The 26,739-nt window shown below is 30.8% G+C and overlaps 1 protein-coding gene across 1 annotated transcript in view; it reads right to left on the bottom strand.

Moving 5' to 3' along the window:
• The window catches only part of LOC140447709 (glutathione S-transferase 1-1-like), a 172,942-nt gene that overhangs the window by 37,906 nt on the left and 108,297 nt on the right, over positions 1-26,739 (bottom strand). Inside the window, exon 2 of the mRNA XM_072540515.1 lies at positions 18,361-18,561. Coding sequence (XP_072396616.1) covers positions 18,361-18,561 — 201 coding nt within the window. The remainder of the gene's footprint in view (positions 1-18,360; positions 18,562-26,739) is intronic.

Genomic DNA, 26,739 nt, shown 5'->3' with positions numbered 1-26,739 from the left:
TATATATATATATATATATATATATATATATATATATATATATAATATGTATATCATTTTTAACTCTTTTCACGTTGCAGTAATTTAGCATCACCAAGAAATTTTCTATTTATAAGTAGTTTAGTGCACTTAAGTTGGCTTGGCACCGTTGTCGGTTTTTCAATATTTCGATTTTTTTATATATTTAATTTTTCACATCAAACCTACATTTTAACATCGAGCGGTAAAATCATTGCATTTGGTATCATTTTAGAGCCAATAGATGTTGCCGATACTAATACTTAAAATTATATTTAGAGACATAAATATCGATCGGTTTGGGTCAAGTTCAAACGACATTGAAACTACCTGCTGACAAGTTGCGGTCTCAACAGGTTTTTTTTTTCGTTCAGATGTTATATTTATTCAACCTAGATATTTTTTCCCAGAGAATTGTGTAGGGGAATATTTTACATAAATTTCAATTTACAACCTGTTTAATCGAAGCTATCGGTGAATAGTTTGAGATAAATATTATGTTTTTATGGCATTAAGCCTCAATTATTGGTTGTGATTTTCATGAGAATCACATTTTTAATTAATTAATGTTTGACATTTTGATTTCTATTCTGGAAATCGTTCTCAAAAAACGTTTTTTTGTACAAAATACACACAATGTGTATACACATTTTTACATAATTTGTACAAAAAAACAAGGTTAAAGTGGAGATCAAAACTTTAATTATTAGTTAATTAAAAATGTAATTTTCATCTCAATAACGACCAATAATTGTGGCTTAATCACATAAAAAATATTATTTAACTTAACCATGCAAGTTGTATTTTGCCCCAGAAATAACTCAAAAATAATTGTTCAAATGTATGCCAACTGTCTAACTCTTCCTCTTTGCTGTCAAACCATAGACTCGCCTCATCTTTGAGATGGTTTCTGATCGTTTCTTTAGCTGCTTTAAAATTTCCGATATATTGTACCTTCTTTTTAAAATTGTTAATGAACGGTACTGGGTGTAATTTTCTTACATCCCCGCCAAACTGTACTCTCACATCACCGGAATTTTGGATCAATATTTCTCTTGTTTCTCGTTCCTTTTGTTGACTCTTGGTTTCTATAACTTGTTTTTCTAATTGTTTAACTCTAGTTTCTATTTCTTTCCTATCTTATTGCAAAGCGTTTTCAAATTTGCTTTTTAACTCTTCTAATTCCTTTTTCTGGTTATTTTTGATTTGCTTTACTTGATTTTTAATTTCTTTAATCTCTGTCTCTTGTTCCGCCATTTCTTTTTTAACATTTTCTAAACAACCTTTAACTTCTTTTATCGCTTTTTGTGTTTCCTGTTGGTTTTTTTCTATTGCTTGTTTAGTTTCTTCCATTATTTGTTTGGTTTCACACTGATTCGCTTCCATTTTTTGTGATTGTAATTGCATCATTTGTAAAATTTTATCTATTCCTGATAATTCCCCTTATTCCAAATCCATATTTTTAGACCCTAAATTTTCTTTGCTTTTGCTTCTTGTGATCGACATTTTCGTTAGATTATTTATCCCCGCCAAATATGAAACTTTAAAATTAGTGTAATGTTGCAAAGACAAAAAACTTTTCCTCTTATCCCAAATGCACTAAATTTTTAAAAAAATTTGCCAATTGTAAAAAAGAACAATCAAATATAATAATATAAATCATGCGAAATTTGTACCTAGAGAAATTTGAAATGTTATGTCATAAAATGCAAATATATCAACTTTGACCATCGGGCCAATCACCTGCTTTCTTTTCTCTATCCCTCTAAATTTCAACTAGAAATACTTTCTAAGCCCCACGTTGGGCGCCATTTATTAGGTTATTAATTTTTTTACTTGATTAATTGAGCAAATCAAAAACATAACTTAATTGTTCTCAGGGTGAAAAATCTCCTTATATTAACCTATGTTGTATGGGTCCAAAGATTTCCTAGTTGTCCTTTATCGGGATAGAGAAAAAAAGGATAATAATAAAAATAGTATGTTACAAAAAATTGGTATTCTTTATTTTATTTAAAGAAGAATAAAACAATTATCAAATTTTGCCGTTATCTTATCAATCAGTGTAAATAAATACAATAAATTTTACACAAAAAGAATATTTTAAGTCTTCTTGAAGACAAAACCAATTTAAAGCCAATTTCAATGAATAACTTTAAAAAATTTTATCTTTCTGATTTTTCAATATTTACTTCATTGCACAAACAAAAACTTTAAAACATTTTACAAATAAAGTCTACTCTTGAGTTAAAATGGTAACGACAATGATGTCAACAAACTTCATTCACAGTTACAAAATTTTCAATTCTGAACAGAAAATCATACCCAGAATCGTCCACGCTCCACAGAAATGTGATCTGCCATTATTCGCCTCGGCTTTATTCTTTTCGTATCTTACGACTGTACGAAACATCTGACTCAATTCTCCAACAATTAACACTTGAAATTTAATTCTCCAAAGCACTCAGCAACTACTAATGACACAAGGACCTCTTTCTGTCAACTTGGTGCCGCCAAACTATTTCCTACGTATTCCAGAAACTGCCCACTTTAGATCCAAGGATATCTTTTCATAAACTTGTAATCTCCTTTCACAATTCTGCAACTTCCTTTCACAATGCCGGTATCCAAACTCACGAACACACCCTCTATCGAGACGCGACCTTTCCTTTCGATGATCAAAATGACAACTGCCACTTTCTCTCATACATCGACTATCAATTCTCCCATTAAAAAAACTGTCCAATCAAAAAGCTTTATTTTGTTTACAATCATTAAGAAAAAACCCCATTACTGTTTCCAGGGAAACTAAAATTTTTGGTTTAAAACTGGCTTTCCCTTTGGTTACAAATACATAATTCATTCCTATATAACAAAAGGTCATATACAAACAATGAAAAGATTATAATGAGTATGGGCTTTCTAATTCTATATAAAAAGATTTTACCTGCGAGTGTATAAAAATCAGTTGTTGACAGGCAAAACTTTCTGTTAATCTAATCTTATCTTAATCTAATACATAAATTTTGTTTACCAGGATGTCTTGAAAATTTATAATTATAAATGGTCTATTTATTAATTTTTATGCTATGTAAAAATACAAAATAATATTGGTTTGCTCTTAATATTTCAAAGTATAAAATATTATAAGTCAAATAATTCATTTAATAAACTATAAAAGATATTTCGAAGAAATGAAAGTCCATTATCTTCGGATTACCTGTAGTAAACAAAATTTAAAGATATGCATAAATTATTTTCTTTGTAAAATAAATTTGAGTGAACGTAGTGAAATAATGGAACAATGGAAGAGTGGATTTTCCAAATAGACTTGTACGCGGATACGGTGAATAAGAAAATACAATCGAAATATTTAAAATGTATAATTCTCCGTTAGTTTTTAAGAATTTGTAGAACCAATTAGCATGTTAATAGTATTTAGGAAATTTATAATTGTAGGTAAAATTGTTTGTTTGTTATCTAAATGGTTGATGGCGATACGTATGACGAACTGTGATTGGAGGAGATAAAAAAAGGTGGGATAGCTATGTACGGATGAGAGTTTAGCTAGATTTTTGAGAGAGAAAAGATAATCAGTTGTTTTCCAAGGGTGCAAGGCGAACAGTCGTTGTTCTTTGGCGGTTCCCAAGTGATAGTAAGCATTAGAAGTGAATGTTTGTGAGTTTTCGTGGACTAAGTGTATCCTGACGGAAGCTGATCCAGTAAAATATTGTAAGTCATACTTTTCTACTTATATATTCCAAGAGTCACTGTTCAGGCCGGAACGAGAGATTCAGTTTATCGAGAGGACAAGAGGCTAGCGTCTTTTGAACGATACGTGCATCTGAAGGTGATCATTGAAGACGAGAGGCTCGCAATAATTTGTTGTAAGATTGCTGATTACCTAGGGAACTGCGAAGAATAGATAGTGTAGGCTACAAGGAACAAGGATTTGGACAACTCATCTTCAGAGAGATAGTTTTTTTTTCATTCGTCAGTTTTTCTTTATCAACAAAGTTTTTTTCTTTTAATGGCTTCAGAAAAGATAGAAATATTTATCAGGAGATATAGAACAACAATTTTGATTTTAAATTTTAAATTATATAGTATATAACATTAATTTTGGAAGTTCACGTACTTAGAACAAAATTTTGATAATCATTGTATGAGATATTTTTTGATTAAGATATTTGAGTGTGAATTTTATTTCAATATATAATTTTGTATCATATATGACTATTATTCCGATATTCCTTAGACCTTACCTATCATATGTAAAGCATAGATATTGAAACACGAATATAACCCTGAGATAAGAGAATTTAAATAGTGTGATAAAATCATAATTGCATCATTTAAATAAGTTTAATTAATTAATTAATTAGGAGGAAAAGAGATTCGGAATAAGTACAGGTGATCCAGAGATAAAAAAAATAACATGGAGGGAATTTGAATTTGAAAGTATTTTGACAATTTTTCCAGTGGATAAAAATTTGATTTATTGATTGATCGTAGTTAGTTGATATTTACTGCTATTGAATTATTTGATTTTTATTTTCTTTACCAATCGTACATTTGAAATTTATTTTGAATTATTTGAATTTTACTGATTGCATATTTGATATTTGCCCTGAAAATTTATTAAATTTGGGGAAAAATATTTGTCGTGTTCTGCAACATATAGAGTGTTGTAAAATTTCACATTTGGCGGGGACAAAAAACAGTAACAAAAAGAAACAACATGTCGACCACAAGGAGTCAAAGCAGAATACAAGAAAGAAAGGAGAATAACAGATTAGAAGAAACAATTGTTGAAGAAGGATCGGATAATGAAGGAAATGCTACAATAATGGAGGAAAGAAAAGAAACAGGGATGTTAGAAAAATTATTAGCAATGATGCAAATATAGACACAAACAATAGAGAAAAACCAAAAAGAAACATCACTAAAAATGGATGAAACAAAACAAACAATGGATAGAAATCAACAAGAAACAAAACAAACAATGAGCAATATAGAGCAGCGTCTCGAAAACTATGAACAGGAAATTAAAGGATGTGTTGAGGGGATAAAGAAAGAACTGATACAACAAATAGAAGAGATTAATGAAATTAAAAATAAAATGGGAGAACAAGAAAAGAAAGTAGAAAATAAGATGAAGGAAATCAAGATTGGTCAGAAAAAGGAATTAGATCAGTTAGAAGAAAAATTTGAAATGGCGCTACAAGAAGACAGGAAAGAAGTAGAAAGGAGATTAAAGCAAAATGAAAAACATATTACAGAAATTGAACTAAGAGGAGCAGAGAGAAAAGAAGTTATCATCCATGGAACAAGCGAGGCGAAAATACAATTTGGCGGGGATATTAGAAAAACACACCCAGTACCGTTTGTTAAAAATTTGAAAACTAAATTGCAACATGTAAGATATTTTGACGATTGCAAAGAAACAATTAGAAACCATCTGAAAGAAGAAGCAGCGTTATGGTATGAAAGCAAAGAAGATGATTTTGAAAATTGGACAGATTTCGAAAATAAATTTCTCAATTACTTCTGGGGGAAAAATAAACAAAGGGAAATCAACCAAGAGCTACAGAATGGAAAATATCACGAGAAAATGGGAATATCTAAAGAAAGATATGCTTTGCAGATATATAACAATTCAAAATATCTAGATTACAAATACTCTACCGAACAACTGGTAGAAATGATAAGCAGACATTTCGAAGAAACGTTGGAGGATCACGTGATTTTGAGAAACTATCAAGATATTGATAGTTTGTGCCAATTCCTTCAATTAAAAGAAGCGAAAAGAAGAGAAATGAGAAACAGAAGACAACATGACCAATACAATGGACCGGAAAGAAGGTATCAATCAAATTATGACCAGAGAAACCGACATCCCCGATCAACAAATGAATATAGGCCAAGAGAATACCACAATTACACTAGACAACAAAATTATGATAACCGGAATGACACACAAAATAGAACATATGAAAATCACAACAGGAACAGAGCTGCACAAAATCCTCCGAATAGGAATACGAACGAACAAAGGGACGGTAGAAATAATCAGAGCTTCCAACGACAAAATAAAAGGGAGATAAATCATGTAGCAATAGAAAACGAGGAAGAAGATGTATGCAACGAATCCAGACAGGATCCACTAAACAAAAGTAAAAAACTCTCCGGTATATTTTGTCACCCGAGAGAGTTTATACAGTTGGCGGGAAACGCAAGACAAAATTCTAATTCCAATCTAATATTTTTAGATGCAATTATAAAACATAAAGCGATTAAAATTTTGATTGATTCTGGATCGGAGATATCGTTAATCAATAAAAAACTAGTAAAAGAATTAAATTTGGAGAGATTTGTGTATAAGATTCCTAGAGCTGCTTTAGTGGGTGCAAACAATAAAAAATTGACGACATTAAACGAAGGTTTGGGAGTACGGATTAGAGTGGGAGAACAATTCCATATTATGCAATGTGTGGTGATCGAAGATTTAAATCATGATATGATTGCGGGAATTGATGAATTAAGTGAAAAACATTTCACCATTAATTTTTCGGAAAATAAACTGGAAATCAGAGCAGAACCAGACAACACAGAAGAAGAAAAGGGAACAGATAAGACAAAAATTTTTGAAAGAATAAACCAACAGGAAAAACAAAGAAATCAATATGACCCTAGAGGATAAACCGAAAGGACAAGAAAAAAATCAATCAGAAGAGAAAAAGAGAAGGAAGAAAAAGAAGAAGAGTTCGAAAAGAAGGCAGGAAAACAAGGTGGAGACAAGAGAAAAACAGGAAATAGAAGGTACAGAAGAATTGGTGGCAACCGACGATAAAACAGAAAGGAAGCAGGAAGAAAAGGAAGTGATCATAAGAGAAACGAAAGGAGAAGAAACGTGGTGCTCGGAATACCAAATGGAAATTGAAGATAGAGAAAAACCAGAAGAAGAAATAAAGGATGAGGACAAAGAAGAAATGGCAATTATGGACGAGAGTCCAGAATTTTGTGAAGAAATATTATGGACAGTGAACACACGTGAACAAAATGAGGATGAAAGAAAAATAAAATGTGAAGAAAACACGGAAAAGGACAAGAAACATGAGAATCGGAAAACTGATGATTTAAACAAAGAACAAACGGTAGAAATGCATTTTACAACGAAGCAAGGACAGAGAAAGAAGAAAAAACAGAAATCAAAATTAAAAAATGGAATAGAGAATTTCGCAAAAAAAGAGATGAGCTCAGCCGAAGAAGAAAAAGAAAAATTAGGTTTGATAAAAGAAAAGGGTAAAGATATAATTAAATTATATAGTATATAACATTAATTTTGGAAGTTCACGTACTTAGAACAAAATTTTGATAATCATTGTATGAGATATTTTTTGATTAAGATATTTGAGTGTGAATTTTATTTCAATATATAATTTTGTATCATATATGACTATTATTCCGATATTCCTTAAACCTTACCTATCATATGTAAAGCATGGATATTGAAACACGTATATAACCCTGAGATAAGAGAATTTAAATAGTGTGATAAAATCATAATTGCATCATTTAAATAAGTTTAATTAATTAATTAATTAGCTAATTAATTGTTTGGCGCACCTCTGACTTTTAATATCACATTAATATATATATATATATATATATATATATATATATATATATATATATATATATATATATATATATATATATATATATATATATATATATATATATGTATATATATATATATGTATATATATATGTATATATATATATATATATATATATATATATTTATATATATATATATATATATATATATATATAGTACAGAAATATAAAGAAATACTATTTCTGGAACGAATTACGAAGCAATGTTGAGAAATATGTGAAACGTGAAGAGTAGCGACGACTGCCAAAGGCATAAGCAATCATAAACAAGGAACCCATGAACATGTACATGTAAATGAATAAATGGATAAAACGGTAAAACTTTATTGTGAGATGTCAAAGTGATTAATCGTGTATACGAAAAGTGAAAAAAGAACTATTAATTGGTACCAAGAAATAATATAAGATTTTATCATTGTAATTTTTTATTAATTATGTAAAATATGTAAACATTATTGTAAATATTATGTGCACATAATAGGGGGTAATATGTAATATAATCTAAATGATTTAACGTAAGGTAAAAAAAAATAACGTAGGTAAAATATTAAGCTAATAAATAACATAAGGTATAATGAAGAATAATAAATAGCATATTACAAGGGAACAATCAGGGTAACCTTATAATATGCTGATGTTAGGTTAGGTTAGGTTACTTAATTTAAAAATAAAAAAAAAAAAATTATAACTCGAAAACGAAAAAATCTCAAATAAAAATTCGAATGGACGGATTATCTTTAAGGGTAAAGGAATTATTTGAGCTATAATAAAAATACTTTTGCTCATACAGTTTAAAACCCATAGGGGAAACTTCTATTTCTTCGGAAAATTTTCAATTTTCATTATTTTTAATTAAAAACAGTTTATTCATAATCCGCAAAAGAGGAGAACTTAAATGATATGGTTACTCAATGGTTTTATAGCTTTTTATACCCAGAAACTGGATATATATTTTTAAAACTGTGCCGAAATTCAACTCTTTATTTTCTTATGTTTCAAAAGTTTCGGAAAATGATTTCCGAATTGGAAATTGAAACGTCAATAAACGTACTTTAACCTTTAATTGTGGCTTATTCCCATTTAAATAGTAATTACTTTAACATGCCACAAGAAAATAGCTTCAGAACAACATTAAGAGACAGGTTAGGCAAAAGAATTTGTTTTCACCCTATATCAGAAATCTTCAAATATCTTATCTAGACCTTAAGTTCTATTCAAACATATCTAGATCAACACTACGAGGCGCCGACCACCAATCCTTGCTACGACCATGGTATCGATCGCCAGGTAAAATACATGCATTTTATTTCAAATGCGAGCGTTCACTGTCAGTGCTATGCTCTAGGCGAGGATATGATGCGATGGTCTCCGTCATGAACGTACCCTTACGTGCCAGCATCCACAAAGTCGCGCTGGATTTAAATTTATTAAAAATACCAAAAAATGTAAAACTTGCAGATCTGCCTTTCTGTACCCCGTAGGACTTAGACATTCTTTTAGGAGCTGATATTTATTTCGATCTAGTTACTTACGGCTAAATAAAATTAGGCCCCAACTTTCCTTTCTTCAAAACAGTCATTTGGGTTATATTGTAGGTGAAAATATCCCATACGCTCGTTAAGCAATGTTAGGATCAAACACGAATCCTTCAACGAACAATGCTTACTCACATTATTTAAATGTTTCATTACACGCACAAACTGCTGATCTCGATTTTCTTTTAAAGAAATTTTGGAAAATAGAAGAGACTAAACCACTTACTTCTATTCATGCAAAAACATCCCTCAGAACAGCAAGCTAAGGACATATTCAAATATTCGCTAACAACTCCTCCTAATGGTAGATAGATAGATTTCAAGTATACCTACCTCTGAAGACTTTTAATGAATATCAGAAATTAGGTGAATCATTTCATTTGGCAAAACGACGTTTTTCAATCTTAAAAAAGGCTCAACAAATCAGTGAATTACGGCGTCAGTACACTGAATTCATATCAGAATATCTCTCTTTAGTTCATTGTACATAGGTTCCTCTTTTTCAGATTAATGAATCGATAGAACATAGGTTTTTTCTCCACATCTTTCTGTTTTCAAGAATGATAGTTTAACTACCCGACTCAGGGATGGATCAATGAAATCAACCTCAAATGTGTCTCTCAACGGTGTTATGCTCAAAGTTTATACCGTACAACTTGATTTGTTCGAAATCCTAATTTGCTTCAGACTACAAATATTCTCTCATCGCAGACATCGAAAAGATGTTTAGGTAAATAAGAATCGACCCGGAACTGACCGCAAGAAGAATTAAAATGTCTAGAACTTCAGACCGTGACTTACGGCACAAATTCAGCTAGTTTTTTAAGTACTAGGTACCTTAAAAAGTTGGCAGTTCGCAATCAAGAAAAATACCCATTAGCTGCTGATGCTCTAGAAAATTCTTGTTATGTAGATAATATTTTACATAGTGCAAATGATATTGACACTTTGTATAAAACTTATAAGCAACTTTCTACAAGCTTAAATTCCGCTAAAATACCATATCTACGTGGAAACTATATTGCGTAACAACAACATGTAATATTTTCATTCAATTTTGTATCATATTATCATATCACACCGTATATTAGTATTATTGTACCACTTACAATCTGTACGGGAGCCGATAGCTTGTATTTAAAAAACTTTCTAGACATAGGCTTCTAAAGTCGTCAAAAAATCATAACAATGAAACGATCATTAGTAATTTAAAAAAAATCGGTTTGAGTCATCCGAAAAATCTCAACAACAACGCAAGTTGAAAAATAACGTCGTGGGTCAAGGGGGTGCTAAACAAAGGCATCAGGACGAGGTGTAAGGACAAACACACCTGCATCTTCGCACAAACTCTCTGATTAAATGTTATTATTAATCGGATGACATCTGTGACTGTTAACTGTGTAATCTGTGACTGTGATTAAATTTTGACAATCGTTCCGAATCGAATTTTTTAGTGAAATATATTGTTTTAATTTTTTACTTCTCATTTAATGTCTATATTTTGTTAGTTATTTTTCATACAGTTTTAAATTTAAACCTACCAGTAAATATATGATGACTAGAAACGAATTGATCGAGAGTAGTGAATAGATGTCAAGAACCGCTTTTCTATGACGCTACCCGTGACAACGCCTTCTCGTGGCGCTAGTTCCGTAACGCTCGCCTTAGCATTTTACTGTAGAGATAAAAAAGTAATACAACGCCAGTATAGAAGCTTGGCTTTAAAACTATTAAGTCCATGTCGTTGTTTCTCGGTAATGCTAAACGTAGTTTTTTAGTAGTCATATACAAAAACGAAGGATCTCATGTTAATTGCAGAAATATTTTCACTTGCGAGAAAGAACTGTTTTTGCAATTAGAATGACATCTATCGGTATATTATCGTATCATTAGAGAGTATTGTCGAAAATACAAAGTTTCTGCTCCGAAGCGTATTTCCCAAAAAATTTGACCATTTGCAGACTTCTGATATCTATTTGTTTTTCTGCGGTTACAACGCCCTCTACAGCAAATCAAAAAAAAAATTTAAATAAAGCTTACTTTTTCATGCAGAATCCGAATTTGCAATAAAAAATAAGGTTTTTTATTCAAGATTTCAAAGTTGCTCACCTCTTCACCCTCACGAGGTGGGTCTCTTGGGGGAGATTGTGTCATTCGATAGATAAAAATATTAAACATGCTTTTCATTTGGAAGTGATAATAAAGATAAAGATATCTAAGCCATGCTACCATATTTAGCAGGAGAAGCAACTTTAGGAAAACCTTACAAAATGCTTTGTCTTAAATCTTATCTTTTTTTTTTTTTTTTTTTTTTTTTTTTTAAATTTTATTTTATTAACGCATCAACCACGCAGGGTCATTAGCGTATTTAGATTAATACAATATAGATACAATAAGTAAAATATACATTAGTTTACAATAATAATAATAATAATATCTTTGTGTGTTACAATGTTCATTTTAGATCTTTTGAAGGAGTTGGCAGTCTTTAAGATAGGAAAATATTTTTCGGGTGTCTGTATTTTCTTCTAGGGCATCTCTTAGGGAGTTGGGCATGTTATATTTGAGTCGTTCACTATTATATTTGGGACACTGTATTAAAAAATGTTTAACCGTTAGAACACTGTTGCACACTTCACACACTGGTTTATTTTTGAGCTGTAATAAATAGTCATGAGTAAGTCGTGTATGGCCGATACGGAGACGGGTAAGTATCACTTGCTCTCTCCTGTCTTTTATTTTTGGCTTCCAAAGATGTGAATGTTTGTTGACTTCGTATAGCCTTGATGGAGTGTTGTTCCAAGTTTCTTGCCATTTTTGAATTATTTTTTGTTTTAGGTATGGTTTTAAATCGTTTTGTACCAATATATTACTTTCTTCGGACATCGGGTTAGTTGGTGCGTTCTTAGCCAGTTTATCTACAACTTCGTTACCTTCAATTCCTATATGAGAAGGCACCCATAAAAAGTGAACTTGGATGTTCTTATTTGCAATGTTTTTAAGTTCTTTTTTAATAAGAAGTAGAAGGGGGTTGTCACAGTACAATTGAGTCAGTGAGGATAATGAACTTAAAGAATCTGTGATTATTATATATCTTTCTTTGTTTTTGTTTTGTATTAACAATAGTGCTTTTAGGATTGCAAATAATTCAGCCGAAAAGATGGTTGTAATTGATGGCAATTTGAAACTAACTGAGGAGTCTTCCGAATAAATTGCTGCTCCAACTCTGTCTTCATTTTTTGACGCATCGGTGTATACGTTTTAGGTATTGCCATATCTGTTTAATAGTGTATAAAACTTTTGTTTAATGACGGTTGATGATATCTCTGATTTTCTTAGGCTTGTTAGACTGATGTCGATATCAGGAATAGATATTGTCCATGGTGCTGGGTTGTGGATTGAAGAGGTATCATAGGTTTTTGGAAATTGAAAATTTAATTTGGATAAGTATGATTTTATACGAAAGTAAAAAGGATGATCAATTTGATGTGTTTGTTGGAATTTATTTGTAAATCGATCAGCAAAAACGTTATGCAGTACTGGATTATTTCGGTTTGATGACACTGCCGCTGCATATGTTAGGCTTAGATATTGTCTTCTGAAAGAAAGAGGAAGTTCTCCACTTTCCCAATAAAGACTTTGAATGGGACTTGTGTAGTGAGCACCTAAAGAAATACGTAGACATCTATTTTGGATAATATCCAGTGACTTCAAATGTGTTTTTTTGGAGGAGTTATAGACGATGGCTCCATAGTCAAGTTTTGATCGAATTATGGATTTGTAAATAAGTATTAAACTTGAATAATCGGCACCCCAGTTTTTAAAGGCAAGGGATCGTAGTAAATTTATACCAGGTAGACAGGATTTTTTCAGCTGTTGAATATGTGTCTTCCAAGTTAATTTTTTATCAAACGTCATACGCAAGAATCGGATTTCTTCTACATAATCTAGTTTTTGTTCGTGTAGATATAATTCTTTTGTTTGGATTTGATTTCTCTTTGAGAAACAGATTGCTTTCGTTTTTGTAGTGTTAAACTGAAGTCCACTTGTAGCTGAACATTTCTCAATGTGTGTTAACGCTTTTTGAATGTGATTGTGAATCGTTGCTATGTTTTTTCCTCTACAGAAAATAACTAGGTCGTCAGCGTATAATCTAGCTTTGACGGGGTTTTCAATTTGTGTTAATATCGAATTTATTGCTACTAAGAATAAAGTTGTGCTTAAATTTGATCCTTGTGGTATACCATTTTGTTGAATTTTTGTTTGAGAATATGTTCCGTCAACTCGAACTTGAAATTGTCTGTTTTCAAGAAAATTTGAAATGTATTTTAATATGTTACCCCTTATTAACCAGCTGCTGAGTGTTTTAATGATTGAATATTTCCAAACTGTATCATATGCTTTGCTTATATCAAAAAATATTCCAACACAATGCTGTTTTATTGCAAATGCTTCGTGGATTTCTGATTCTAAGTCAACGAGATTGTCTAAAGTTGAGCGATGTTTTCGGAAACCACATTGTTCTGGAATAATTAATTTGTTTGCTTCTAAATACCACATAAGCCTATTGTTTATTATCTTTTCTAATATTTTACCTATGCTACATGTGAGTGATATCGGTCGATATGTTTGTGGATCTGATTTTGGTTTAGTTGGTTTTTGAATAGGTATTATGATTGAATTTTTCCATGATTTAGGAAATACGTTTCTGGATAAGATTATATTGTAGATTTTGAGTAGGTGTTCTTTAGATTGAGGGCCTAAATTTTTAAGAAATGTAAACGGTATATTGTCGGGTCCAGGACAAGTGTTCTTACAATTCTGAAATACATTTTCTAATTCTTCCTTTGTTATTTGTATATTGAGATCGTTATTGTTTTGATCGTAATATTCTATAGGATTTTTTTCTTCTTTTATTTTGATTTTTAAGAAATTGGAAGTATAATTTAAGTTACTTGAGTTATATTCATAGGTAGATGCTAGTATATTGGATATTTCTTCTGGGCTTTTATAAATAGTGTTATTTTGAGTTAAAAAGTTTATTGATTTATGGGGTTTGGAACAAGACATTTTGTTGACTTTTTTCCATATAGCTGTTATAGGAGTTGAACTATGTATTGTGGTGACATATTCTCTCCAAGAGTCACGTTTGGCTTTTTTAATGGTATACCTAGCGACTGCCCTTAATTTTTCGAATTCTATAGAATTTTCTTGAGTTTTTTGTCGTTTGAATTTATTAAAAGCTTGTTTCGATTGTTTTAATGCTTTTTTGCAGTCATGATTCCACCAAGGTACCGACTGATGTTTGTGATCGTACTTAATTATTCCAACGTACTTTTTTGCTGATTCTGTGATTATGTTTGTCAGAGAGTATATTGTTTTGTCTATATCTACATTGTCATTTACTTTTTGCAGGTTTTTTTCAACGTAATTTTGAAATTCTGTCCAATTTGCGCCTTTTAAATTCCATTTTAGTTGTTGCGGGGTAGTTGATTGTAGTTCATTGCTTATTATGATAGGGTAGTGATCACTATCATATAGATCTGGTAACACATCCCACGTAAGAGTATGTGTAATTGATGGTTCGCAAATACATAGATCTATACAAGAGCCTTCACCTGTTCTTGTGTCAAAGCGCGTATGTTGTCCGTCGTTAAGAATATTTAGGTTGACTTCTTCTATTGTTTTTTCTATTTTTCGACCTAGAGATGTTAGTTTTGCTGAACCCCATAACGGATTATGTGCATTGAAATCTCCAATTATTATCCTTGGAGCAGGTAGTTGATTTAATAAGTTTGAAATTTCTTTTGAATCGGGTTCTTTATTGGGGGGAATGTAAATATTGCAAATTGAAAAAGAAATTGTGTCTGTGACTCTAATTCCAATTGCTTCAATAGTTGTTGTGAGTTTTATCAGTTTAGCGTCAAAGCTATCTTTTATGTAGATTGCTACCCCTCCGCTTGCAATTTTCGAATTTTCTCGATTTCTAAAAAAACAATTGAAATTTTTCAAGTCATGAGCTTTGTTGTTTTTGAAGTGGGTTTCTTGTAAACATATCAGACTAGGTTTATGTTTTGAAATTAGTAATTTTAACATTTCTAAATGGGTGTAATACCCATTTATGTTCCATTGAATTAGAGAGTTGAAAATGATGTGTTATTAATTTTCTATTGATGCGTCGCTTTCTAAGTCTGTTTGAAGGTCTAAGTTGATTTGCTTTAATATTTTATTTTTTATTCGAGTGCATTTGACTTTAATTTTTCGGTCCTTTAGGTAAGGGTATATATTAGTTAATAGATCTGTGACCTCTGCTGTTTCTTCTGTATACATTTTGGTAACACTTAACGGGTCTGGTGAGTTCTCACAGTTTTCAAAAAAGTCTAATAACTGTTCGTAAGTTATAGGGTAGTTGGAATTTGGGTTCTCAAATAAAGGTTTACAGTATCTTAGCATTTCTTCTAGTGTTTTTTGTGGTTTGACATTTTGATCTGATTTTACTTTCTTCTCTTTATTTTTTGGTGTAATAAAAGTAGGTTCCTCTGTAGATGTAGTAGCTGGTGGAGAGACTTGGGAGATTGTGCGTTTGTTTTGTGCTTTCCCTGTGTTTATATGCGTTGCCTTATTTTCTATATCTATTTTTGGGTAGTTTGTTGTTTCTGAATCTTCTTTGGTTAGCTGCATGTGTGGTTTTTCTTGTTGGTTATTTTGTGGTTGGGTTTCTTGTTGTGTGCTTTCTTCTTTTGATTGTTGTTGTTTAGTGTTTGTCTGGGTTTTTTGAGTTGATAGATTAGTTGTATTTTCAATTGGGTTTATATTTGGAACTGGATTATTTGATGTTGAATTATCTGTTGTAATCGCAGTAGACATTGGACAATTTTTTGTTAAGTGGTTGGTTTGTTTACATGTTTGACAAGCTTGGTTATCTAATGAAAGGAAAATTCTGTATGTCGTTTCCTCATATGTGATAAGAAAAGAATCAGGTAAGGGCTGGTTATTTAGTGGAGATATGTATGTTTGGCGTCTGAAACTCAAAATATGTTGGAATTGTGGTGTTGATGTGCCTATTCTTAGGAATGTTATAGGTGACAGAAGATTTAATCCATGTGATTTTAATTCGGATATTAGGACTGAGTGTGGGATTGAGGGACAGACATTGGACAATATTAATCGCTGACTGGGGCTAATTAGTCTACGAGCTTGTAAGAGTTGATGGTTTATTTGAATTTTTTCATTTCTGTTTATGAAATCCTCAGCTAGTTTTTCGTTTGCTAAATAAATACATACTCTATTATTTGATAATTTTGAACAGAAGGATATCTGGGTTGGTTGTATCAGATGACTCAAAGCGGACAAGTAATCATCTAGTTTGGTATTTTCAATTGAATCAAAAATAATTGCTTGTTTTCTTGATGGAAATATATTGGATTGTGGTGTTTGATTGGTTACGGAAGAATATGTAGGTGATCCATTAAATTGATATGATGAGGAGCTGTTTGGTGTATTGTTAGTTGTAGGAATTTCAGATTGAATAGAACTATCCATTTTTAATTATCATTTGTAACTGGAGTACGGTCCTGGCAAACAACCTTCTTAGTCTGTAGTGGAACAGGTTTGGTATAAATACCTGTCCTAGATTTTGTAGGTTATCCAAAATAATATTTGATAATAGTAAAAACTGTTATGTTTAAAGTAACTTACTATCTCTGTTGTGTTTATTTTTGTTATTTCACTGCTGGATCACTAATTAACGAAAATATTTTTAGTATTTCACTAGTTTTTAAATTAATTATGAGAGCTCGATTTAAAACACGTATTAGCTACTATGTTCAGAGTCGAATAAATTTTATCTTTGTTTTCACTACAATTATTGTTAATTTGATCTTTTTCTTTTGATTTTCAAATGCAAGTAAATACACACTTACAATGATATTGCGTGAATAAATAATGACACTTATAACGTTTTGTTCTCTTAGTTAATACAAATTTGTATGTTAGTAGTGTTAATTGAATCAAAGTTTAATAATAAAAATATTAAGAATTATTTGGTTGATTATTTTTCAATTAAAACAGTTTTTTGTCTCTACTGAAAACTTTTATTTTGGGCACTTACAACGTTATGGTTTGGCGCCTCTCAAATAAACAAAAGTTTGAATTTTGACCTATAAAAGTAACCATTACATAAACAAATTAATATGAAAAAAAAAATGAAATAAACAAAATCGAACTAAAAAGACACCCAAAATAAAGAAATAAATCAAAATAAATCAGGCTATTCGTCTTCTTGCATAACGTATTCCTGGCACAAAACTTTAGTTTTTCTTGTATGTTCCCTTCGAATAGGCTTGAAACATACATCACACATTTTCTTTTACGGAAGTTTTCAACAGGATCACTCGCGCAGCTATATACTTTCTAACAACTTTGCAAAAAAACATGAACTAGAGCGCATTAGATTCCGTCTAGCATATTCGAAACATTTGCCTAATAGCTACTGAAAGAAATTTTATCGAAGGCAGCAGGCAAAACAAATTATTGGGGGGAGTGCTACGATAGATGAACTAGGAATTCACAGACCGGCGTTATCGCACTGCCGTTATTAGTCTTTTACTGAAGGAAAATGTTAAAATATTAGACAACATTTATCAATGCTAGTGATCGTGGGTCAAAGATGACGACATACTCGTACATAAAAAGTGCATAGTGCTTCATGTAGTATGGAGCAATGGAGTATTAAGCGCAATATGATAGATGTCCATACGGTACAGCTGGAAGAAATGCCAGTGAATCTGTCACCTAAATCTTGTAAACGTTAGATATTTGAAAAAACATTACAATGAATGACAAAAAGGAGTAAAATATGAATGTGTTAGAAATATTCAAGGCATATGAGCCAAAATGGAGCCCATTGGTTAATATGGACAGTAGTTATGGGAGATAATCAGACAAGAGCTATCTATGAAGGAGTCTAATATCGGAATGACCTTAAATAGAAGCATTTTGAGAACTTTAATCAGAGAATTTTGTAAGGTGTAAAAAAGGGGTAAGAGGTTAAATACCTTCTAATATATCTGAATTATTTTTGTCTATCAAACTAAACTAAGATATCTTTAAGATATATACTTACACATAAGTACCTATGCATAGAAAATAGTTCACCGCATTCAAAAAATAGAAGTCGATGTATTTTAGCCCTTTTCGCTACATCTGTAGGATAAATCGATGTGTCTTTACCATATTTTTCGGCTAAATAAATCATAATAGCGTGACTATCCCAAATGATAACCCCATCGTCATCCAATGTCGGAACGGTGTGTTGAGGATTGATCTAAAAAAATAAAGGCACATAATATCTAGCAATTTATTCACAGCTACCTTAACTATACACTAAATGTATACGACATAAATCTTTAATATAGTACGATTACATCTTATTTACCCTATACATACAGGGTAAGCTACGACGAGCTTAGACTGCCTAAAATATCGGAAACTACTTACAGGATATTTATGAAAATGGTTTATGAAGGTTTCAAGTTATGACAAACTTAAAGGAAATATTTTGACAGGTATGCCACTTCCGGTCATAACGTAAGTGAACAGTAACTTTGTTATTTTAAATGAAACACCCTGTATATTATTACATTTTTTGATTCTGCATAAAATTTCAGATAAAATTGATATAAAATACCATAGGTCAAAACTTCATATTTTTTGAGCTATATCTTTTTCATGAATTTTGACAGATAGAAAGAAACGTTGTAAAGTTAATAGCTCATACATTTACAAACATAATATATTAAAAACTTTTGTACACAAAGAATAGGTAACGTTCTTTTAGGACGTTATATCGAAATCGAATTGACAAGTACAGATTGTTCACAAATGATACGTCATTTCTTTAAACTTCAAACCATAGTAAGTCAATAATTTTAAATGAAACACCCTGTATATTATAATTTTAATAAAAAAAGAAATCAGTTGTCTTATGACATATTCATATACGACCTTTAGAACCCTGTCGGGTTACATCACAGAACGTTTTCGGATGGTTTGGATCATCAGTATTGTTACTAGGTATACTGTTTTAATTTTTTTTTATTTATGGTATACAGCCGACTACATGAAATGTATTCTCGTTGTAAAAAACAATAAAACCAGAATTATCTCCAGAAGTATTACCTTTAGTTATAGGAAACCCTAATACTATTTGAAAGACAACTATTTTTTTTATTGAAATTATAAAATACTGGGTATTTCATTTAAAATTGTTCACATAACCAATCCCAAGATTTTCATCACTCTGTTTATTGAAAACCCACCCATACCAATCGTTACTTGCATGGCAACTCTCATCACCTTCGCAAATTGATTCAGTCATTAATACCCTTATCTCCAGATCAATACACCTTTGCGATGATGCAAGTAGACATAATCTATCTATCTATAATCTAGTCTTTCTAGTAATCTATATAATTTCATATTTCATCAGTTGATTTCCTATAGTAGTGTCAGTTGGACCTTTGGTCAATGCTCAATTTCATAGAATGTTAAAATATGCAGATCAAATCACCATGATTGTGACTGCACATCCAAGTTTTCATATGTCACATGTCACTTTAACATTTCCGTTAAGACCAGGAGTCATTCTCTCTCCCGATGCCAACCAATATGTAGCTTCGTCGTTTTTTAAAATTTTGAACTATTTGTCCTTGTGTCGTGTTGTGTTAATGTATAATTTTTAATGTTTATGACATTCTCAATATATTGTTGGATAGACCAAATTAGACGAAGTAAATCTAAAACGTTATATTACATAAAAAATTCATCAACCATCAACTTCGAGTTTTTTCAAAGTTAATTAATTTTCTTCAGTTGAAAAAATCTTTCTTGGCTTCTTTCAGATGCCCCTGAAGATGCTCTAAGAGCGAAAGTACTTGGGCAAGATTTAATAAAAAAACTGTGCTCGATATCTGCCTTCATTTGATTAAAGTTCATTTATTCGAGCATTCAACCTTATATCAATTTTGGTTTTGATATAAACCATTATATCAAAACCAAATTATATTATATCATATATATATATATATATATATATATATATATATATATATATATATATATATATATATATATACATCTAGCGGTTAATGTAAGCTCCGTTCTAAAACGGTATTATACTAACTCCAGGCGAATATACACCGTGTATATTATTATCTGGGTAGCGCTTTATGTGGACTCCGACCAACACGTCGGATTAAGTGGACTCCGTAGTAGGTTAAAACACTTTTGGGATCCGTATACATTTCTTTGCGTATACAACTAAACTCCTCCGATGTTGCCAATAATTTGATTAGTCGTAGATTTTTAAATTTTACAGCAGGTACGTTTTGGAACTTCAAATTTATTTAAATATCAATTAATTTAGTCATCGAGAAATTTCACAAATACTTGGTTAATGTAGTTAAATATTTTACGGTGGTAATTTATATTACTTGCTTTATTTATTTTTAAACTTAAGTAGTGTCTATTATAAACTTGGAAAAGGCAAGAGTTCATTTTTATTTATTAGTATTTTTTTTTAAATGCATTGGCACTGAAATATTTATTATATAAATGTACGTTCCGATGTTTCGATTGCTACAGTTTATGACGTATAAAATATTTGTTTCATAAAGTAGTAAAATTTAAATCATAACAATTTATAAATCATTCTTAAATTTCCAATTTTTTACTGTCTAATTTCAATATTTCGATTTTGAAATGTAGGGAATTCAATATCCTATATACTATATTTTAGATACACATAAACACATGGATACACTTATGGCAGATACTAAAAGAAGAAATATTTCGGTACCTTAGGGTAACTTGATTCTCGGCAACATATCTATTACAATTACATATAATATGTTCGGTCTTATTGTTTTAAATGCTTTGTCGCTTGTACAAGCTATTACAAGTATTTTCAACTTTAAATAATTGTGTTTTTGTATCTTTGGTTGTCAGGCATATCAAAATTTAATTTTTAATTTAGAAGAAAATGTATATATAATATTCTTTTTTCTGTCACTTGGTTTAAATATAGATCACTTATATTCTTTTTGCTTATTTATTTTTATTCGTAATACTTATTAACGTACGTAACATACCCGTTTTTGCAAAAAGCAAGAACGAATCGGCTACGAAAGATATCGGGTATCAGGGGTGGAATTTGTCAATATAAATGCCACTTACGACATATTAAATTAGAGGACATTTCTCTAAAACTGTATGACATCGCCTTAGATCAAAACATCACTTGTTTTATCCGCGTATATCTACAGAACAGAAGATTTTTCGTATTATTCAATGGTAAGATGAAGAACGCAGATGAATGGTCTCGCTTGGGGTAGCGTAATGGCACCTACACTGTATTAAAAACTTTTGTTGTTGAAGTGAAAAAAAATCTAAATGATGCCTTAAATATAATAAAAATAAACTACGAATTAATTTTAAGCCAAACCCCAAAAAATCTTAGGAGCGCTCCTTCAATTTGTCTAAGACAGGCGCTTTCACAAAACTGAATATCTAATCTAATATAAATCTAATATAATCTATAATCTAATATAAATACCTTTTTTTTAAACGCATCTACCACGCAGAGGCATTAGCGTATTTAGATTAATGTTACAGTTGATACAAATAGTGTATATACATTAGTTTACAATTAATAATAATAATATGTATGTGTATTACAATGTATGTTTTAAATCTTATGAAGAAGTTGACAGTCTTTAAGATAAGAAATTATTCTTTGGGTATCTGCATTTTCTTCTAGGGCAGTTGGGTATGCTATATTTGAGTCGTTCACTGTTATATTTAGGACACTGTATTAAAAAATGTTTTACCGTTAGAACACGGTTGAACACTTCACAAACTGGTTTATTTTTCCGCTGTAGTAAATAGCCATGAGTAAGTCGTGCATGGCCGATACGGAGACTGGTAAGTATCACATGCTCTCTTCTGTCTTTTATTTTTGGTTTTCAAAGATGTGGATGTTTGTTGACTTCGTATAGCCTTGATGAAGTGTTGTTCCAAGTTTGTTGCCATTTTTGAATTAATTTTTGTTTTAAGTATGGTTTTAAATCGTTTTGTACCAATATGTTACTTTCTTCGGACATCAGGTTAGTTGGTGCGTTTTTAGCTAGTTTTTAAGTTCTTTTTTAATAAGAAGTAGAAGAGGGTTGTCACAGTACAATTGAGTCAGTAAGGATAATGAATCTGTGATTATTATAAATCTTTCTTGGTTTTTGTTTTGTATTAACGATAGTGCTTTTAGAATTGCGAATAATTCAGCCGAAAAGATGGTTGTAATTGACGACAATTTGAAACTAACTGAGATATCTTCCGAATAAATTGCTGCCCCAACTCTGTCTTCATTTTTTGACGCATCGTTGTATACGTTGTAGGTATTGCCATATATGTTTAATAGTGTATGAAACTTTTGTTTAATGACGGTTGATGATATCTCTGATTTTCTTAGGTTTGTTAGACTGATGTCGATAGCCGGAACAGATATTGTCCATGGCACAGGGTTGTGGATTGAGGAGGTATCATAAGTTTTTGAAAATTGAAAATTTAATTTGGATAAGTATGATCGTATACGAAAGTAAAAAGGATGATCAATTTGATCTGTTTGTTAAAATTTATTTGTAAATCGATCAGCAAAAACGTTATGTACAACTGGATTATTTCGGTTTGATGACACTGCTGCTGCGTATGTTAGACTTAGTGGAAAATATGAATTTTACTATAACGAAATATAAACAAACCATAAAAATTTGATGATTTAAAGGGAAAAAATGTTAAATTAGGCTAGAGCAATAACTGAAACAAAAGAATCAAGTGGGAATAATGTCGAATAAATTTCAAAAATTATAATACCAACAATTAAAACAAAAATAAAAGAGGCTCTTTGAGAAAGAAAAATAAACACACTTTATTAAAAGAGGTAAAAGTGAAATGGTAAGAAAAAAAAGTCCGCCGGAGGGTTTGAAACCGATGTGAAAGAGGACAAAAACCAAATCAAAGAATTGATTGAGATTAAGTACATCCCTAGATAATAATGAATAACATATCTCAGATAAATAAACGGAACAACAGAAACTGAGTATAAACTTGTAACTCCAGAAATATCATTAAATTAATTAACGCAAATCTAAATAAAATCTAAATACCTACATAATTATTTTATCGAAAAGTTAATAAAAACTTCTGTTCGTTAGCAGCACGAGAAAGCGTATATCAGAATGTGTTATGAAAAATTTTGATGAAGTTAGATATCTCTAGTAGCATACTCTGGTAATTATTTTTTCTATAATTGCCAGAGTAGTCGGCGCGTTTTGGTTTGGTTTGAGTTTTCTTACAAACTCTCTCTGATGACGGGTAGACCCAGAAACACGTGTTAGGGAGTGGTAAGAAACTCAAATTAAATCGAAACGCAACCATTTTCGTATAAAAATTTTGATAATAATACAGTATGCAATATAATATAATGACAAGAATACTTTTATATCTTTGCTTATGTCATATTTTTGAAGCGAAGCTTCTATACTGGCATTGTATTACTTTTTTCTCTCTACAGTAAAATGCTGAGGTGACCATCACGGAACTAGCGCCACAAGATTGCGTCGTGAAGGGTAGCTTTATAGAATAGCGACTCTTGGCATCGATTCACTACTCTTGATCAATTCGTTTTTAGTCATCATATATTTACTCTAAAAATAACTAACAAAATATAGACATTAAATAAGAAGTAAAAATTAAAAGAATAATATGTCACTAAAAGACTTGATTTGTAACGATTATCAAAATTTAATAAAAGTCATAACTGTCATCCGATTAATAACAACATAAAATTGGACAACACATAGTTTGGATTTAGAGGTGGATTGGGAACAAAAGAGGAATTGTGCGCAATGGTGGTACTATTACAAAAATGCAGAGATTATAATGAAAACGTATTCATATCTAATATAAATTTTCAAAAGTATTTGACATAGTTTAACCTGGTAAGCTCATACATGTATTAAAACACATACACCTAGATACCAAGATACTAATTTAATAAAAAATCTACTAAAATCAAACAGCGGTCATGCGGGTGAAAGATAGTGAGACAAATCAAGCAGAAATTCAAAACGGAGTCAGCCAGAGATGTGTGTTGTCACCACAATTATTTAATGTGTACTCCCAACTAATATTTTAGGAGATACTATGGGAAAGAAGTAAGGAATGGAGTGAGTATCATTAATAACATAAAATTTGCAGACTAAACCCCAATCATGACAGAACATATAGACGATTTACAAATTCTTATAGAAATCATTAACAGATAAAGCAAAAAGATAGGACTAAACTAAACAGATAAAAGTCAATGTTTACAAATAAGAAATTGAGTATGGTTATTAGATTGAGATCGTCAAATGTTATGTATGGTCGTAACTGCTATATGGGGTAGCTTGGACCCTGAAAGCCAAATCTGTAAAAAAATTTAAGGCATTCAAAATGTGGCTATATAGGCGTATTCTTAAAATTCCTTGGACTGTAAAAGTCTCAAACGAAGAAGCGTGTAGACGAATTGTCTATCTGGACATCGTATCTGGGTCACACAGTTCGAAACGATAAATACTCCCAAGGAAAAGTGGAGGGAAGAAAAGTCTTGGGAAGAAAGACAAAATCTGGCAGAGAAATATCAGAGATTGAACTAACTTCACTGTTGAAGAAATATTATATCTAAAAAATCTAAAAGAATATCTAAAGTCAAATTTAACACGCTTCCGTGCCTTATAGTGAAATTTTGAAATCCTGTAAAATTTTAAATACATTAAATTAAATCTCTCTATATAAATTATAAAGCCTATTCTTAGATTAAAATAACAAACTTATTAGTATTATGATATAGTAGAAACCCTCAATTCAGAAGAGTGATATCATAGTTTAAACGCGGAATATCCTCAAATTTAAATGTATACAGCGGCCCTCGAAAACTGCCTGTTTTCTCGATTGCAATTTGCGTTTCCTCATAAGAAATTACAGAATATATAAAGTAGTATATTTTTTTGTGCTTCTCTATAGTAGACTTGACCAGAAGTTGTCGAACAGTGTAGCCAAATCTTGTTCACAAGTAGTAATTATGGTCATACAAAACCTGTATTCTTCCACGCAGCGATTATTACCATTGTTTAAATAGGACTAGTTAGACAATCCTTATGGAACAAACGTTTGACTTTTATTCTGCCGTCATATGGCGGCCTCTAGTCATAAATTTAAAAAACTATTAACAGAAACTTAATTCTCAGCAGGATTCTATACGAGTATATTTTTACCTCTCTGGTAACTAATGCAAACCCGTACACGGGTGCCAGATTGTGAAGAAAATATAAGACTTTAATAAAATGCTTATTGTTATTATCGTTGTATGCGTCTTGTGAAAGATAACGTGACTATTTCGAGCGAATATTCCAAATTGTTTTTCTACTTTGAGACTTGATAAATCTAAACCGGTTAGTAATCTATTTAAATGAAGGAGTTAAATGCTGTTTTTTTTTAAATTTTATTAGTTTACCAGATATTTAATTTGGTTATATGATTTGTTAGAAAAGGATTAAATATTTAATTGAAATAGACTCGACTGCTATCGTCTTAGAACACTCATGCGGAGGTTTATTTTTTAGTCAAGACTTAAGTTTTATCATTGTTTAAAAAAAATTCTTTTTAAACGATGGTTTTATGTACGTTTTGAGAAAATTAAATTTTCAATCTTTTAATCTTTAAAATGACGTTTGAAAATATAGTAAATTTATGAATATGGTTTTTTGATAATGGTTTTGAAACAAATAAACAGATCGATATGCCACAACAAGAGGCACCACATATTTAGGGACAAATTAATCTATGTGTTGGGATAAAAGGAATAATAATTAACAAAACTTTAATAAATAGTACCCTTTATTTTATTTATTTATGTATTTTATAATATACAGACCATGTTTGTATTTCTGTTTACATAAATGAAAATGTTTTTTCAATCAACTCGCCCGATCTGACTGTTTATGCAAAAATTAAATTCGCGTTATTTTAATAGTTAGATAACACTTATCAAAATTCTAATATCTACACCATAGACAATATTAACAAAATAATAATTCAAGGTAAAAAAACAAAACAAAATTGTTCACATTAATAGTTATAGAAATTGATTGTAACATTGTTTTCATGAACTAAAATAAGCAATGTATAAATTGGATCTATGTATGAACCAGCAATACTAGTTTAAAAATATTAGATCGATGTTTAACTACAATGGTATCAAGTCCAACAAACGTTATGATAGCAAAGTGTTCAAGAAAAACTGCAGCAGAAAACTGAGTTTGTGGCTTTGGTGCAGTTTGTACAGATTTTGTCCTGATCTTAACCAGTCTCTTTTTTTAGTGCTGTTATGCGAGTTTTCAGAAGATTAATC

This window comes from Diabrotica undecimpunctata, chromosome 8 (assembly GCF_040954645.1).
Source record: "Diabrotica undecimpunctata isolate CICGRU chromosome 8, icDiaUnde3, whole genome shotgun sequence".
In the NCBI taxonomy this organism is placed as follows: Eukaryota; Metazoa; Arthropoda; class Insecta; order Coleoptera; family Chrysomelidae; genus Diabrotica; species Diabrotica undecimpunctata.
Note: the sequence above shows the minus strand (reverse complement) of the source record. Positions and strands in the feature narration are given on the sequence as shown.